The sequence below is a fragment of the Cryptosporidium parvum genome, chromosome 2, assembly GCF_000165345.1.
Source record: "Cryptosporidium parvum Iowa II chromosome 2, whole genome shotgun sequence".
In the NCBI taxonomy this organism is placed as follows: domain Eukaryota; phylum Apicomplexa; class Conoidasida; order Eucoccidiorida; family Cryptosporidiidae; genus Cryptosporidium; species Cryptosporidium parvum.
The window spans coordinates 330,600-348,409 of record NC_006981.1 but is presented as its reverse complement, the minus strand read 5'-3'; the positions used below and the strand labels follow the sequence as shown (position 1 = coordinate 348,409).

Sequence of the window (17,810 nt, the reverse complement as noted above, 5' to 3'; positions counted from 1 at the left end):
CAAGTAAAAAAAAAATGCTCAAGCTTTTTATTCTTTTCATCTATTCTTTTATATATTTAATAGAAGCAGGTTCTGGTACACTTGGTGAAGCTCCTAAACAAATATTTAATGCAGATCTAGCCAGCTTGGAATTACTAATTTTGACAAATTCCAACGAAAAAAGCATCAAACAAAAGTACTCAATATTCATTTCAAATCTCGTCTCAGCCGGCCATGAAATCACAATAAAAACTTATAATCGTTATTCCCAGGAGCAAGATCTAGAGTTATTTCTTTATGATGAGTTTCTCTATAACAACATTATTATTCTAGATATAGATAATTCAGATGTGCACCCTTCCTTTCCAATGTCATACGTACCAAAAATCTTAAATTTCATTGATAGAGGAGGAAATTTGATGATATTTGTTGATACAATCGATGACACAAATTTAAATATTGGAGAAAATAAGGCAATAATTCGATTAGCAAAGGAGTGTGCAGGAATAGAATTTCTACCTCAAAATACTCGCTTATTTGATGTTACTACAGATGGAGTTGGTAAATCATCAAAAATATTTTCAAACAATTTTATTGAATCAGATGCAATTTTTTCTCCAGAAAATTTTACGAAAAAAGGGATTTTATATCATGGCGTAGGCTTTTCCAATTCTATTCCTAGTAACGAGCTTGTAATTCCAATATTGACAGCTTGCCATACATGTATTTCAGTTAATAATGACATAAAATCAAAATCTATTAGTTTGTTTGGAAACTACATTAGTTCTAGTACTGGGGAAGAAATTGGGTTAGTAATGGCTCTTCAAGGTAGAAACGGCGCAAGAGCAACATTTACTAGCGACGGAAAATTGTGTAGCGACGAAACAATAAAAAGTAATAGTGAAAATTCTGAATTTTGCAAAGATATTTTTCTATGGTCATTTCAACAAAAAGGATTAATAAAAATTGCAGAAATTTCACACAGAAAGCTGAATGACAGCTTTGAAACGATTGTTGAAAATTACGATGAAACATTGAATTATACAGTTGAAGATATAGTTCGTTTCTCCGCTGAATTTTATAAATTTTCTAACGATAAATGGGAAAATTACGACTCAGAGGATATTCAACTTGAATTTACGATGCTAGATCCATATATACGAACTTACTTGAAGCAAAGCGAAGAAGAGTCTCGAAGATCAACATTTAGCAGCACATTTAAAATCCCTGAAGTTTGGGGAGTCTATAAATTTGTAATTAATCATAAAAGAATTGGTTATAATACAATATCATATGAATCAATTACAACTGTTCGCAATTTTCGTCATGATCAAAATGAAAGATTCAATATTTCTGCAATGCCATATTACTCAGCATTTATTTTAACTATTATTTCTTTCTGTTATTTCACATTACTATTTATTACAAAAAGCAGTATTTGAGAAAATACTAAAATAAAAAAATGTGAATTCAAGTACCCCATAAGCGCAAATTTATTTATTTGTTTTTTGAGAATAATAAAATGTAATAGGAAGATATGGATCGCTTAAACGGAATTATACTTTCATTTATTACATTTTCTATCTTTTTATATGTTACGTTTACTTTCTTTGGAATTCCATTCATTAACAATTACTTGGAGTTACCAGTAAGTTTATATAGACAAATTTTGATGATTGCTCATTTTTTCGAAGTCTGTATTTTTGTCTCCGCTTAGACTCTCTTCATATTTGTCCATACTATTCACAACACTTATATTTTCTTTGGTAACTTTCATCGCTATTACTACTTTACTTGACTAAATCATACAGCATTATTGGTTTAACAAATCCTCAATAAGGCGAGTAGGTACTAAAGGTCGAAACATCCAGAAAGTTCACATTGAATATTGGTATTAATACCGTGGTATTTGAAAGAGTAATTCATATATATATCGTATTGTTAGGGGAAATTAACTATTAATATCTAATGCGGGTAATAGATCCCTAGTTAGAATCTAGTCTAATAACTTTAAATTTATTTCTAGTGTGTTGTGGTGTAAATATCCAAAGTTGGAATATTAATGTTCTACTTAGTTTAAATAACAACCGTTTCAAAACTTGTATTACTAGTCACTTCAATCTGAATGCAAACCGTTCTGTACCCCACTAAGTTGATTAATAGACTAATTTCAGTGGGGAATTTAAATTGCGGGAATCTTCGTGGCTTTACTCCTTAAGAATCGAAGAAAGATCTAAGACTTCATGAAGAGATAACCTCGCTTTTTTAACAGGCATTTTAAAATAAAACTCTACACGCTTCTAAGTGCTAGTATAGTCACTTAATTTTCTTATAAAATGGAAGTCTCTTCAATTTATGGGCCTAATATTCTCAACTCTAAATTTGCAAACACTGATTTTCACGCAGGCGCTAAGAATGCTGAAAGAATCTCTTCCAAAGTTATTCGTCCAGAGCAGTGGCACCCCTGGAAAAGTTTTAGCAGGCTTATGGATGAAGCTATATTAGAAATGGGCTGGCAAGAGAGATATTCAATACTACGTGACATTGTTTCTAAATACGGGAAAAGAAAAAACGGCTACTTAACACAGGACGAGTTTTTGAATATATTAAATGATAACCCAATTACAGACGAGCAATATAGAACTGTATTTTATAACCTCATGGACCGAAACCAAGATGGTATTGTTAGTGAAGTTGAATTTACATCAGGAATGTTAAGTTTAAGTCCTTTAGCGAAAAATGATCCTAAAACTAGTATTGGGCAGCTTAGATTACAATTTATCTTCCTCTATTATGACACAGATAGGAATGGCCTCCTTAACTTAAATGAATTAAAAAGAATGATTATTCATATTTCTTCCATCAGATCATTAGCTAAAAAAACAATATCAATGAGCGAGTCTAAAGCAAGAGAATATGCTATTCATTTAATTGCTCATTACGATGGAGTATTTGGTTTTAATGCATTTTATAATTCTGTGAAAAATAATATCTTAAAAGGAACAGGCTGGCTATTGCGAACTCATCTAGATTTGGTGGATTTTATCAACGACAATATTAATGCTGAATATAGTTCAAATAATGATATTAATAAACATGGGTCATTTATATCAAATTTTTCTTCAAAAAATTGCCTCAAAAGCACCTTTGATCAAAATTTGGAGCAAGTTCAGCATACGGAGTTAGCTGGGTTAAAATTGACTTCTGCACTCGCAGAACAAACAAATATGAATAGCAGACTCAATAAACTTTCCTTTGAGGCTGGTAAAGTCCAAAATGACATAAAACTAAATTCTAAAGGTATATTGGATTTATTCCCTTACAATTTCCAAAATCAGGCATTTAGTTCTTTGGAACAGCGAGTAATAGAATACTATATGAATATTTTAACAAACTCTGAAAATAAATCTGATTTTGAAGAAAAAATGTATATAAACAACATATTAAATTGCTCAGAAATAATGGATTTGTGTGATCGAGCTGTGCAAATTATCAGAGGTGAGGATAGTCTGATTAAAATAAAGGGAAATAACTCTGTTAGAATTTTTGGAGGCATTCATGGGCAGCTAATTGACCTATTGTATTTTTTCGAACAATTCTCATGGCCTCATTTCCATAGAGGGGACATATTATCGATGAAATATGTTTTCTTGGGAGACTATGTTGATGGAGGAAAGTTTTCGTTAGAGGTCATTTCTATACTCTTTTCTCTAAAGATAATGTTTCCTGATAAGATATTTTTATTGCGTGGCAACCATGAAGATGCATCAGTTAACTTGACTTATGGATTTCATTTTGAATGTAAGCAGAAATTTGGAATAAATGGTGAGGCTATTTGGGAAAGGATTAATGATGCCTTTGAATTTTTTTCGATTTCTGCGTTGATTGATGATCAAGTGTTATGTCTACATTCAGGAATTGGTAAAAGTATTAAAAGTGTTGAAAATTTATCAGGTATCCCCAAGCCAATCCACGTAAAATCAGAATTAATAAACAAAAGTGATTGTAATAATAGATTATCTGAGAGTGATAGATACGTGTTTGAATGTCTTTGGTCAGAAATGATAGATCAAACAAGTTCTGATGACTCTCATAATTTTATAAATGAGACGGATGTAGAACACACAAGAGATGCCGAAATTTTTGAAAAAAATATGTATTGCTATGATTCTTATGACGTTGAAGACTTTATGAATACAAACTCAATAAAGCTAATAGTAAAAACAAACGACTACTGCAAAAGAGGATATGGATATAACGCAAATGGCAGAGTTGTCTCTTTAAATTCTGCAACCAATTTTTGCAACAATTTTTGCAATGATGCTGCTGTATTAGTTATTACAAGATGCCTTGACAACCAATTGATCCAATACAATCAAATAATTAAGTATCAAACCATAGATAATTCTTTCGGGTGGTTTGATCAGATTAATTCTGAATTAAAGCAAAACAACTTTAGTGACAAATTTAATACCAAATTTGAAAAGTCTAAAGGTGAAAATTGTCAGTTTAGAGAATTACCTAATAAAAAAAGCTACGCACTCAATTCGGTAACAATGAAAACTCCGAATAGTAGTAGCACATTCAATTATTCTCTAAGCCCAAAAAGCAGCACTAGACTTGTGAATACGGACGAGAAGCCAATTACACCTGCAAGAATAATGAATCTTAATGGCAGACCTGTAAATCTAACTGCATTTTAGAAAATATAATTAACTTTTGTACAATGGTAATGTGCAATTTAATGCTTTTAGTGGCCTTTTTCTCTTATTTTCTGGAGCTTTTGGGTTCCCAATTTCATAAAACTCTTTTAGTATTTTAATTGATTCATTTTCACAGATTCCGGAAGTTAAGATGATTTTGGAGCTTTTATTTAAATGATGGTAGTCCAATACAGATCCGCAACCACCAAAGCGATAGTTTTTACATCCATAAAATATATTATGTATTCCTAAATTATTTAAAAAAAAAAAGGAGTCACTTTAAATGGAAACTTACCCATCTGGTCGATAAATCCAATACACATAATACAAGGCTCCACAGTTACGAATAAGTCATAAATATCCCCTAGATTAATCCTAAATCTTGTGTTACTGTATTCATCTTGATTTTGAGTAATCAGTCGAGTTGAATTATTTATTTTTCCACTAGTACTCTTTAACTTAACTATTAATTTTTCTAAAGCAACAATTTCACAGTGTCTAGTTCCCTGAGTAATATATGTTTATTTACTTAATTTATAGTTTCTATAGCTTACGTTTCTCGATATATTAGTTTCGTTGTGAGCTTCAGATTCAATTTCCTTTGTGGTTCTATTTACAATAACGCAACCAACAGGGACTTCGTTACTTTTTACTGCAAATTCTGACTAAAAATAATAAATTATTACAGCTTTACAAAGATATTAGCTTTACCTACTAGTTCAATCGCTCTTTTCATAAACATCTCTAACTCTTCATTGTTATAGTACATTGTTTATCTATTTGTTTAAAATCTATACCGCGAAAATATGGCTACTATTCCTTGTATGAAATGAGTCACGAATTTTGAACAAAATCGAATCTTCTTTGAATATATTAAATTGAAATAAAGCATATATTTTATTTAAATAAATAAAAAATCCATTAACTTTGAAGATTCTTCTTTATTATGTAAATTAAAAATTTCTATTTTAAACATTTATTTTATGCAAGAGCAAAAATCCCAACTTTCGTTGCGTTCATTTCATTCTTTAAAATCTAGTGAATGAGGCCGATCTAAACCGTTTACAATAACTAAGAACTTCCTAAAGTAATCTTAGTCGGGTTAAAGAAAATTATAATGAGCCGTAGATATTGAAATTATTAAAAATTTCAACTGTTTGGTAAAGATACAACTTTAATTTTCATATGAAATATTAAAACAAATTAAGCTATATATAGGATATAAATGCACTTATAACTAAGAGAGCCAAATATGCAATTGATAAAAATTGCTTTTATGGAGTTGCTCCTCTATAAGGTGTAGCTTGGAGAGAACATCTTTTATTCAATAATTTTACTCTCCAATCATTGGATCTTCGAATGCTACTATTTTCCCTTTCATTTGCTGGCGTTTGACTATTTGCATTCGATCTACTACACTTTCTAGGCTCCTCTAAAATTGGCGATATAATGTTTTCACTTCGTGAAAAACTTCTATCAGGAGTTAACAAAATACCAATTTGATTAGAATTGTGAGAATTTACAAACTTTTCTTGATTAGCCTTGCTATAGTTATCTGATTTAGAACTATCTCCTGAATCAATATCGCTTTTATGTTCTTTCATTCCCTTCAAATCGCTCAATTCTGTTTTGGGACTTGAGTCTAAAGTGTTATTACGCATTTTCCTCTTCTGGTTTGGATTTTTCACATTTTTATTATTGTGTTCGTTGCATCTCAACACTACATCATTCTCAAGTTTGTTGAACAGAGCCTCATAATAAACAAGTTTTTTCCTTTCTCTTGCACTCATTGTCGGATCAAAATGTGCCAGATCCCACCTTGGGCCATCCCAAATAAGATTTTTTTTATATTTTTTCTTTATATTAGACTTCTCAAAATCTTCGTGTTTTATGTTTGCTTCAGTATTATCACTTATGCACTGTGGCTTCTGATTTTTTACATCAAAGTGGTTTTCCTTATTAGTATTAGAATCTAACTGGGTTGATAAACTATTTAAAGGTGAAAGACTCACCTCATTTTTATTAATATTCATGATATGAATAATAATCACCGTATTCAAAGATCATAATAACTCTTGATTTTGAACCTTCGTACTTGTCCTTATCAATTAGCAACAGCATTGCCCCGCCTCTAGCAATTTTACTAACATTGGAATAAACCGCAGTTGTTATTTGATTTGTAAAAGGGATAGTTTCTGAAAATTAGTCGGTAAATATAATAAGCTGACCTATAATAACTAATTTGATCTTTAATAACTGTGAAACCCTAGTATATCCAGTAGAGGCAATATTTATTTATTATTAACATTAAAATTACGAAAATGTATTACGATTTTTTTAGTGGTATTTTCATTGTAAATATATCGAAATATTGACATTTAGTACTTACATTTATAGCATTAATACAGTTTAATTTAATATTTAATTTGCAAAAATTTTATTAATTGAAAAGAAGTGGTCAAACGCTGCAACCCGAGCATAAGGGGATCTTTGCGCTAAAAAGATCTACATGCAATTTTAATCAGACAAATCATAATAATACTGTTTTTATTTATGTAAAGGAAGAAACAAACATCTGTATGCAATCAAAGGGCATATGAAAAATTGAGCATATTAAAATGTCCAAATGCAATGGTTCGGGGAATAACTCATTTGCACTAAAAGATAACAAATTCCTGTTTACTAATGATAACTTCGGAAGTAACATTAGTGCTTGCCAGGAATCCAATAAATATGTAACAAGTGAGGAGAAACCACTTTTATTGCTACTAGATGGTATAAATCAAAAGTTTCATACTGATAAAGCTTTTTCACGAAAAAGGTCAATCGAATCAAATGAATATGAATCCATAATAAATAAGGGACTAAAGACTAAACGTATTCATGAACATGAAATTTCCTCAATCAAAAGCTCTGATAAAAAAGATTATTCTGATGTTACTCCTGATACTCTCCTTGGCTGCTATGCTAACTTAACAAAACTGGGTGTAAGAATAGACGACTATTTTTTAATAATTTCAAAAATTAATAGCAACAAAAGATCGCAAGATAAATCTGATAACGCTGTGAGTGGGAATGGAAACCCAGAAAGAGAGAATAATAATCGTCCAAAACTTTATTGGGCAAAGCATATTGCAACAGGATTTCCAGTTGTTATAAAAGTAGTTAAAAAAACTAGAATTATGTCATCATTTCCCGGAAGTTATTCAATTTGGAAAAAACTATGTTTGAAATTATTAAATTTACCATATCATCCTAATGTAATGAAAATTTACCAAGTTCTTGAAGATGAGGAAAATTTTTATCTGGTAATGGAAGGCTTGGAAGGCGGAGAACTTTTTCAATTTTTAATTACAGAGCAAGCTATTCCGGAAGAAACTTGTAAATATATTATTAGACAAATATTAGAAAGTGTGAACCATTTACATTGCTTAAAGATGCTTCATCGTGATGTAAAACCTGAAAATATTATGTTCAGATACAAAAGAAGAGAGGAAAAACCATATTCTCCAATGTCAGCATCATCATTTTCTACTTTTGAAGGGACCGATGACAAATTAGGACAAGAAATAAAAAGCAAAGAGGAAAGTATTGCTCACCTTTCATTAAAGTCTTCTAAGGAGTATTTTGAGGTTGTACTGGTTGATTTTGACACTTGCGAGCTAATGGATAGCAAACCGCACGTACAAATGATTAGGATGAAGAAGAGGCTAGTTGGCACATTCGGTTATCTTGCCCCCGAAGTATTAAATGGAGGTGAATATTCTGCAGCTTCAGACCTATGGAGTATAGGGATAATACTCTATATACTAATGACAGGAATTCCTCCACTTAGGATTGACTTAATGTGCGATTACCCTAAAGCTTTGGAAGTGCTAAAGGTAATAAGTGATCAAGGAGGATTTCAATTCGACGCGCCGCCTTTACCTGATTTTCCTTTAGCACAAGACCTATGTATAAGGCTCTTACAATGGGATCCAAAGAAAAGAATTCAATCTTGCCAGCAAGCACTAAAACATCCGTGGCTGGTTGATTCTTTTAAATATAATCCAATAGGACCAATATATAAGCAAATTCTATGTAACACAGATGTAAAAGAGATGTTCAAAAGAAAAGATATAAGCAAACATATGAAAGAGATAGAAGATATAGAAGAATTGGATACATAAAATATTGATAATTTACGACCAAATGTTGCTAATTTGGCTAAAATTGCAGATTTACAGCATTAGAGATCGCCATTACTTAATAATAAAATAATGTAAACTGTGTATTTAAATAGAATAGGGTTAAACCGTTTGTCTAATAAAGTGTTATGCGAGTTAGCCTTCAAAATTATGTGTTGTATTCATAGATTTTTTTTTTTTTTACACTTCGTTTTCAACTCTGACTTTGTATCGGGCGCCTACTTAAGATTCCCCACACTTCATGTTTTTTTTAATTTATAACAAGCTAGTATTTTAAGTGGCAAAAAAGTTATTCTACTCAGAATCAGTTCTAGGTGCGTACATTCTGAATAGAATTATCTATTAAAGATGCTTAGTAGTCTTTCAGACAGCGAGCTCTCTGAGCAACTTATTCAAGTATATAAAAGTTTTTTGCAAGGTAATGACGAATATTCGTCCAAAATCAAGCAAATGGCAGTTGAAAATATAGAGTCAGGGCGTATTCTTATAGAATTAGGTGATTTAAGGAAGATAAGTGATGAACTTCCCCAGAAAATTATCAATGAGCCTTACTTGTATGTATCCCCATTTGAAGAGGTAATTAAAGATTTAGTGGATCTAGAAAGAGAGATTGATAAAAATTCGCCATTAAAATCTTCACAATTTAATGCGAGGGTTGGGTTCAGTGGTTGGTTTGGACGTAATCATCTGACGCCGCGTGGCCTTACTGCAAGTAATATTAACAAAATGGTTTGTGTTGAAGGTATAATTTCGCAATGCTCTATTGTTAAACCGAAATTAGTTAAATCTGTCCATATTTCCAAAGGCCATTTAATTGGTCAAAATGATATTTCAGGTGGAGCAAATCAGGCTTTTGTCGAAGTTAGAGGGCATCGCGATATTTCTTGCTTAATAAAAGATCGTTATATTCAGAGTGGCGTTCCATCAGAAGATGGACAAGGTAACAAAATGGAGGTGGAAATAGGCTTATGCAGATATAAAGATACCCAAAAAATGACACTACAGGAGTTGCCTGAAATGATACCTACTGGGCAGCTACCTAGGAGCATTGAAATAATAGCAGAAGATGATTTGGTTGAGACAATTAAGCCTGGGGATAGAGTTAAGATTGTGGGGGTCTACAAACCAATTTCAAGACGAGAAAACAATGCAATAACTGGAATTTTTAAGGTTGTAATTGTTGCAAATAATATTCAATTACTAAATAAAAATGTTACTTCTCCTGAATTAACTCCTCAAGAAATAAGAATAATGAAAGAGATTTCAAATAGAGATGACGCTTTTGAGATTTTGTCAAGATCATTTGCATCCTCCCTTTGTGGGCATGAATACATTAAAAAAGGCTTATTGCTGGGGATATTAGGGGGTGCAGAACATAATCTTGAAAATGGAACACATATCAGGGGCGATATACATACATTGTTAATAGGAGAACCTTCTTGTGGTAAATCTCAATTGTTAAGATTCGTTATGTCAATTGCTCCGTTGGCAATTAGTACCACAGGAAGGGGCTGTTCAGGAGTAGGCTTAACTGCGGCAGTTACTCATGATCCAGATACAAAGGAAAGAAGACTAGAAGCTGGAGCAACAGTATTAGCAGATAGAGGAATAGTATGTATTGATGAATTTGATAAAATGAGTTTTTCAGATAGGGTTGCAATCCACGAAGTTATGGAACAACAGAGAGTTACTATTGCTAAGGCAGGAATACAGGCTTCTCTGAATGCAAGATGTTCTATTTTTGCAGCTGCAAACCCAGTATATGGCCATTTTGATGACTTTATGGAACTTAGCAGGCAAATTGCTTTTCCTGATTCTTTATTGTCAAGGTTTGATTTAATATTTATTGTAAAAGATTCTAGAAACTCTCAGCAAGATCGAAAAATCGCTGCACAAGTTCTTGCACAAGTTAGATATAATAAGAATTCATCAATAAATGATACAAGAATAAATAAGGCAAACAATAATTTTGTTATACAGCCTGAGTACAAAGATAATGATTCAAATGAGAAAAATGAGATGAACGATATTTGGCAACCTCTATCTAATAAAATAGCAGATAAGAGATCTCAAAATAACTCAAAGGGTTCATCTGAAGATAAAGTATTAACAACGTCATTTTTAAGGAAATATATTCATTATTGTAAATATGTTAGAAATACCCCAAAATTAACCGATGAAGCAGCTGAGCTAGTAGCGAGAATTTTTACCGAATTAAGGGCTAAGTGCATGAATCAAAGCAAGGGTGGCACCACTTGCACAACTCGTACACTTGAAGGGATAATTAGATTAGCGACAGCACACTCAAAATTAAAGATGAGAGATTCTGTAATCCCAGAAGACGTGTTGATTGCATTTGAATTGCTCAGCTATGCAATGTTTGGAGAAGTTATTGAAAAAGAGAGTCTGCTTAATGTAGTATTTGAGAAAGATATCGAAAACGAACTACAACAGGAAGATAATTCAAGGAATAAAAGGAGAGAAGAAAAAAAGTACCAAAGATCAAATCATCCAAGCAAAACTCCCGAGTTAAATTTTCTAGAAGAAAATGAACATAGCATTATTGCTCCTCCTCCAAGTTCAATTGTCACTCCCAGTAGGGAAAAAATTAACCGTAAAGAGTCTGCTGCTCGTGGCCACCAAGTTGCTCTTGCTGCAGCAAATATTCTTAGAGAAGGAAGCAATACTGACCATGGAGATTTTGAGCTAGCTGATTTTAAGAAAAAATTCATTACTTCATGTATTGCAGAACAATTTTCTGAATCAGGCCTTGAAGCGATGCTCGAGGAGGAACTATTAAAAAATATTATCTCAAAATCAAAAGAGAAAGGGAATAATTTCATGATCACTAACAAGGATATAAAGGAAGTTTTACGGATCTTAGAAGAAGAAAATAGACTTATGATTGCTGGAGATACTATATACTCGATTGTTTAGATTTTTTAAATCGATTAATTTTTTATGACTTTAATCTGCTTTTCCATCTTAAATCTATTAGTAAAATTTTGTGTTTGAATCACGTAATTGAATTATCTGATTTCATTCCATATATGGGAGTATTGTGGCCATATTTATGAGGAATTTGACTGTTCTGGTCTTGATATTGATTAAATTTGTAATGTTCATTGTATGGAAAATTTGTACCTCTTGGAGGTGGAGGAATACCTCCTGCAATAAATCCAGGATTAATGTTGGATGATTCAAGTTTGGGAACAGGCTTATTTGTCTGCTTTGTTGTGTTTGAAAATGTGGTTGGAACGTTTGAAAATACATCATACCATTGATTTATCTGGTTTGCCATGAAATTAGTATTGCTTTGCAACCCTTCTGATATATCCACGGGATTAATTGAATTCATCTGTTTTGTACCAAATTGTTTTTGTATTACTTCCATTGTTTTTTTGTTTTTTTGTTTCCTCCAAATATCATATGCAAAGTTAAAGCCAGGAGGACACTTGTTGTCAGAAATTTGATTTGACTTATTTGAATTATTATTTGAAGACATTCTACGAAGAAGAGATGATTGGCTTGAAGCTGAATCCAGCGGAAATAACTTATTTTTGTTTATCTTTTTATAACTACAATACTTTGGACCAGAAATCATCCCAGGAGATTCTTTTGGTTCTGACTTTGCTGCTTTAAAAAGACATACCCTATTCATCATATCATAGGTGAAGAAGTCACATCCCAAGTCTACTTGGCATTGTAATTGGCAATCAAATGCGCTTGTTAATGAATGCAAAATTTGAATAGTATAGCCTGGATACTCAATATCTGAGTCGTAGCAACCGCTATTATTATTACTTTCAATCGAATCAGCATTATTACCATATTCTTTATTGGTTTCAATCCATTTTCTTGAAATTTTATTATTTTGAATGTATTTCGAGTTGTTTTCCAAATTTTTATGTTCACCTTCTACATTTTTCATACCCTCCTTTGAATGGTTATTTACGTCGATTCTATTTATGACTTCCGAATTAATACTAGGAAACACGCATTCATACTTGTCTGGAGGAGCCAAATCTTTGCAACACATATTTAGGTCACCACATATCATTGGATCTTCCTCGCATTCATTTATATTAATGCATATTTTGTTGTTAATTGGGGATGTCATATACCCAGCAGACTTAAAGCAGTCACAAATATAGCTACCTGGGGTATTTATACAGCTCGAAATGCTAAGGTCGCATGGGTTATTTTCCTCGCATTCATTTATATCTACACATGTTTTTCGATCTTCATGCAACTTAAATCCGGGGTTACATTCACATTTTCCACGTCCGTCACTCCCCATAACGCAATTTTGAGAACAATCATTTAATCTTCCATTAAAATCTGTGCATTTATTGATGGGACGGCACCTTCCCTGATCAAATATTAGCTCTCTATCAAGACATTCACATTTAAACGATCCTTCGGTATTAATACACAACGTGGAACTAGGACAAACACTTAATTCCATACATTCATCAATATCAACACACACGTTTAAACGTTGTTCATGCTTTCTAAAACCACTCAGACACTCACATTCATAGCTCCCTATCGTATTAATGCACCTTTGAGTTTTAGGCTCGCATGTATGAATCCCCATTGTGCACTCATCAATATCCTGGCATCCAGTGCCTCCTATTAATCCATCGCCCTGAAAACCATTTGGGCATCTACATTTGGGAGCGCCAATGAATAAAGTCTCAACATAGCATTCTGCATTTTCTGTACATGGATTATTTCCTATTGTGCATGCATTAATTACCTGTTGATTTGTTCTTCTAATCCAAATTATGAAAACAAAAGTAATTATTACTACACGAGGAATGCGCACCTCCAAAAGTGGGTTATTATATAGATTCATTCACAAATACATTTAAGTGGGACTTGAATATTTATTTTTATTTATTATGTATTATAATCTACTAAGTTATTTTGAATCTAATTTTATTATCTTTCGAAAAAAAAAATCAGCGGAAAATATACCTTATAATCTCGGAAAAGCGAAAAAAAAGATATAATAATTTGTAAATTTAATTTTAATGCAATTATTAATAACACGTTGGTAAATGAGAATATTATGCTGATTGAAGCGTGTAATTTCATTTTGAATCCTGGCGCAATCAACAATTAAAATCTAATCTATTTGAACAGCCATCATAATTTTCGTTTTATTTTGATCTAATATATTTAGTTGTTATCATAGCAAATAATATCATGCCTAATAAGTATGTATTTCGCTGTAAGAAATGTGGTTCAACGTTATTTACAACAGATCATATTATTAAACATGGCAAATTAAATGAAAGAAACGAAGAATTCAACCTTAAAGATGAAAATAACTTATGTACATCATACTTCATTTCAAATACTTCATGGATGGAAGACTATACTGAGCAGAATGGTAGGATAACTTGTCCAAATCGTTCTTGTGATTCAAAGTTGGGATATTATTGCTGGTTTGGCGGTAAGTGCTCTTGCGGATATTGGCAAACCCCATCCTTTCAGATCCATAAGTCTAAAGTTGATTATCTTCCGGATTCTCTAAGACGAAACACTATTGACATTACAATAATAGAATAAAATTCCGAGTTCAGGCCTAAAGTAAAGCAATATAATTTCTCAATGTGCCAATAAAAGTATTTAGTCGTAACACTAAGTTTGAGTGTTTTAATTAAATTTCATATAAAATTTAACATCTTTCAATTCCAGATGAAAATATTATACAAATAAAGTCAAAAAATAACAGTTATACTAGGCTTTGAAAATAAACACAATGTAAAAAGAATTATAGTCAATAATCAGGTGGTACATCTCTTCAAAGAGTTTGCGGTATCTAAGTTGGCCCAACAGAATCTCATTTAATGAAAGTGATAATTTATCTAACAAGTTTAAAATTAATCAAATTTGAACGTTAAAACAGTTTTTACTCCTAAATTAATTTGCCAAAATAGCTTTATTAATTGATTATGCAGGTTATTTGCTAGCTTTTATTACTCAAATAATCTTTGAGAAGATTAATAATATAAAATGTATAAAATAAATGTTTATCCGAGTTTTTTTCTCCAAAGTGTAATCTCTTGCCTTTTAAAGTATCTCCTGTCTTCTTCATCAACAATAATTAAATTCAGAAAGTATCTAACCGAAAGTTTATTTTGCAAATTCTTATATGTAGGTGTCAGGTCACAACCGCATAAGTACATTCTTAGAGGAATTGTCTCCTGCTTCGCAGGCGCACCATCCATTATTTCAAATTTAGAAAGTACTTCAGTTTCAGTTATTGCTGTTGGTCCAGATCCGCAAGTTTCAAGTCTTATAATATCAATCTCCATATATTTTATTTTTAGCCGTACTATTGAGAAATAAACTTTACCAATAACTACATCTTTTAAATGATAAGTAGACTTATCGTATTCAAGTTCAATATGTAAGCACCCTTCTACACCAACTTCCATTTTGATTCCGTCTTGAATTTTGTTTTTTTCAGAAATAGAACTAGGGATGCCATTGCTTAAATTTTGTACAACGAAGTCGACTTCCTTAACAATATTGCTTGCGTATGCTCTAAGAACTGTAAGTCTTACGAAATATCTCAATTGAATATTTGTTCCATAGTATGTTTCGTATGGTTTATCGACCGCATTAAATTTCCATTTGTATTGTTTTGTTTCAAATAAACTCCCTGAAGGCTCCAAATCCTTAGTGATAGAGAAAAAATCATAAGAAGAAGATTGGTCATAAATTACATCAATTTGCCCAATTACTTCAACTCTGATACCCTGATGATCCAACTTCCTTCCCGGTTTGATGGCTACTATTGCAACTCCACTTATATCCTCACCATCACTAAAAATTAACCCTTTTTCACCCTTTTTATTTTTACTAAGTGGCGCAGATTTTCTTCCCACATCTTGATTAATTGAAAGTTCCAAGTTACACGCATTAATACTGGAAAGAAATGAAAGCATTATGGAATTAAGTTTTATGGTCTAAATTTTAAAAATGAATTATTCTAAACTTAATACTGTTTACTCATTACAAGTTCAAAAATAAAATATATAGTGCGCCAAATATTTGTGCGTTAACAGTTTAATTCCATTATATTAAAATTGCTAAAATTGGCATTTTCTTTTTGCATAAATATAAAGATGAACATATCCCTAAAACAAGTTTAAAATACAGAAACCAATGAATCAATGTTTTCAAGTTGGAATTAATACGAAATGGTTAATACTTTTCACTTAATAGATATTATTCTTTTTAGCTCGTTGGTTTTAACTCTTAATTTCAATGAAGCTAAAATCTATTACAACATTATTTTAAGCTTGTTTACATTGCTTATTACAGGTATTATGAGCCTTTTTCTGGAATTAAATGTAAATATTAAAAATGATACCCATTTTTACTTTATTCACAACTTATCATTTCCTTTACTCCTTCTTTCCATTGCGAATTGTGAAAAGAGCTTCGAATCCATTTCAAATCATTCGGTAAATTTATTTTCAATTTGTATTTCAATATCAAGTATGGTTATTTATAAGGCAAACAATTTTGTTTTTTCAAAAAAGTGGCCATTATTTTTTAAGATAACAATATTTGCATTGTTTTTCTTATTTATTGTTTTAGATAAATATCAATATCAAATTATTAGGATTGAATTTTGCGCAATTATATATCATCTGGCTTTATTACAACTTTCATTAAGTTCTGTAAGCGGAGGAGGCCAATGTACTCAATTTGGTGAATTGAATATTTTTTCTCAATTAATTTCATTTCTGCTTTTAATTTCATTGTCGAATTTTAAAGCAAACATCTTAAATTCGATATTCGAATGGAAGCAATGCATTAATAGTATAACTGCCATTGCTATATTGCTGATTCCAGTAAACATCATCATATTTGAAATGACGCTAAATTATAGAAAGATACCATTAGAAGACAAATCTAAGATTAAAAGTTTTTCTAAATATTTAACAATTGCTGCATTGAGTATATTATACCTATCTCTCTATAATACAGCCAAATATATCCATAAAGTCTCTACTTTCATTCTAAAGATGATTATTGAATCTTCTCAAATCAGAACATTGATAATTTATTGGGTTTTAGTAATATTTTGCTTGCCAATTATGTTTAAGCTAATAGTAAACTTAAGCTCAGATTCAAAAAAAAAAAAAATATTTACACGGAAAATCTTTCATCTATTTTTAATCGCACTCTTTTTTCCCCAAATATTATCATTTAATATAATGCCTACTAAAGAGTCTCAAGGAACGATTGAATTCACAGTCATTTCCATCTATTTAGCCTCGTGCATTTTCATTTATTTAGAGGTTATGAGAAAATACCGTTACAGAGAATTAACAAAATTAATAAATAAATTATTGTTACCTTTTTTGGATAATAAAGATAGCATAAACGATTTGATTATTACCCATATTTGCTTGCTGGTTGGGATTTCTATTCCAATTTTCAAGGAGTTTCTACTAAGAAAAGATATTCAAGATTTTGACATCGTTTCCGCAACTTTAGGAATTGCAACAGTAGGAGTAGGAGATGCATTTTCCGCTATTTTTGGAATATTATTTGGGAAAATGTCTTTACCTGGGAACAAAGACAAAACATTTATTGGAATGATTGCATTTTTTATATCAACATATTCGTATCTGCAACTAACTTGCTTTTTTTCTTCAAGTAAATATTCATTATCAAAATTATATATAATTAGCTTTTTTTCATCATTACTAGAAGCATATTCTCACTATATTGACAACGCAACAATACCTATGTTCTCACTTACTTTGTATACTAATATTAGGTAAATGTAATTCTTTTTTTTTGTTCATGTTCGAAAATTTTTTTCCCCCCCGCTTCTCCTCAGGCTATTATTTCTAAATTGAAGCTGAAATGAGTAAGAAACTTGAAAAGTATATAAACGACGTAA

The 17,810-nt window shown here is 31.3% G+C and overlaps 10 protein-coding genes across 10 annotated transcripts; 6 read left to right on the top strand and 4 right to left on the bottom strand.

The window, feature by feature from the left end:
- Positions 1–14: 14 nt before the first annotated feature.
- On the top strand, positions 15–1,421 carry cgd2_1650 (dolichyl-diphosphooligosaccharide-protein glycosyltransferase beta subunit (Wbp1p); the record flags this gene model as incomplete). Its single annotated transcript, XM_626385.1, has 1 exon — positions 15–1,421. The coding sequence occupies one exon, from the start codon at positions 15–17 to the stop codon at positions 1,419–1,421; it is 1,407 nt and encodes a 468-aa protein (XP_626385.1).
- Positions 1,422–2,315: 894 nt separating this feature from the next.
- cgd2_1640 (calcineurin like phosphatase with 3x Efhand domains at N-terminus) lies at positions 2,316–4,682 on the top strand (the record flags this gene model as incomplete). The annotated part of the gene is made up of 1 exon (XM_626384.1): positions 2,316–4,682. One exon carries the CDS (start codon positions 2,316–2,318, stop codon positions 4,680–4,682), a length of 2,367 nt encoding a protein of 788 aa, XP_626384.1.
- A 9-nt stretch (positions 4,683–4,691) lies between these two features.
- On the bottom strand, positions 4,692–5,347 carry cgd2_1630 (cytidine and deoxycytidylate deaminase family, putative; the record flags this gene model as incomplete). Its single annotated transcript, XM_001388166.1, has 3 exons — positions 4,692–4,930; positions 4,978–5,188; positions 5,237–5,347. Coding segments are annotated over 3 exons (561 nt in total), but the record flags the coding sequence as incomplete, so codon positions are not given.
- A 609-nt stretch (positions 5,348–5,956) lies between these two features.
- cgd2_1620 (hypothetical protein) lies at positions 5,957–6,715 on the bottom strand (the record flags this gene model as incomplete). The annotated part of the gene is made up of 1 exon (XM_626383.1): positions 5,957–6,715. One exon carries the CDS (start codon positions 6,713–6,715, stop codon positions 5,957–5,959), a length of 759 nt encoding a protein of 252 aa, XP_626383.1.
- Positions 6,716–7,300: 585 nt separating this feature from the next.
- Positions 7,301–8,851, top strand: cgd2_1610 (protein kinase domain, putative; the record flags this gene model as incomplete). The annotated part of the gene is made up of 1 exon (XM_001388165.1): positions 7,301–8,851. One exon carries the CDS (start codon positions 7,301–7,303, stop codon positions 8,849–8,851), a length of 1,551 nt encoding a protein of 516 aa, XP_001388202.1.
- A 366-nt stretch (positions 8,852–9,217) lies between these two features.
- Positions 9,218–11,806, top strand: cgd2_1600 (DNA replication licensing factor MCM3 like; the record flags this gene model as incomplete). Its single annotated transcript, XM_626382.1, has 1 exon — positions 9,218–11,806. The coding sequence occupies one exon, from the start codon at positions 9,218–9,220 to the stop codon at positions 11,804–11,806; it is 2,589 nt and encodes an 862-aa protein (XP_626382.1).
- Positions 11,807–11,885: 79 nt separating this feature from the next.
- cgd2_1590 (extracellular protein with signal peptide, 5xEGF and apple domains) lies at positions 11,886–13,730 on the bottom strand (the record flags this gene model as incomplete). Its single annotated transcript, XM_626381.1, has 1 exon — positions 11,886–13,730. The coding sequence occupies one exon, from the start codon at positions 13,728–13,730 to the stop codon at positions 11,886–11,888; it is 1,845 nt and encodes a 614-aa protein (XP_626381.1).
- A 353-nt stretch (positions 13,731–14,083) lies between these two features.
- On the top strand, positions 14,084–14,449 carry cgd2_1580 (conserved hypothetical protein; the record flags this gene model as incomplete). Its single annotated transcript, XM_626380.1, has 1 exon — positions 14,084–14,449. The coding sequence occupies one exon, from the start codon at positions 14,084–14,086 to the stop codon at positions 14,447–14,449; it is 366 nt and encodes a 121-aa protein (XP_626380.1).
- Positions 14,450–14,913: 464 nt separating this feature from the next.
- On the bottom strand, positions 14,914–15,834 carry cgd2_1570 (putative vacuolar protein sorting/targeting protein 26; the record flags this gene model as incomplete). Its single annotated transcript, XM_626379.1, has 1 exon — positions 14,914–15,834. One exon carries the CDS (start codon positions 15,832–15,834, stop codon positions 14,914–14,916), a length of 921 nt encoding a protein of 306 aa, XP_626379.1.
- Positions 15,835–16,089: 255 nt separating this feature from the next.
- Positions 16,090–17,688, top strand: cgd2_1560 (hypothetical protein; the record flags this gene model as incomplete). Its single annotated transcript, XM_626378.1, has 1 exon — positions 16,090–17,688. The coding sequence occupies one exon, from the start codon at positions 16,090–16,092 to the stop codon at positions 17,686–17,688; it is 1,599 nt and encodes a 532-aa protein (XP_626378.1).
- Positions 17,689–17,810: the final 122 nt, after the last annotated feature.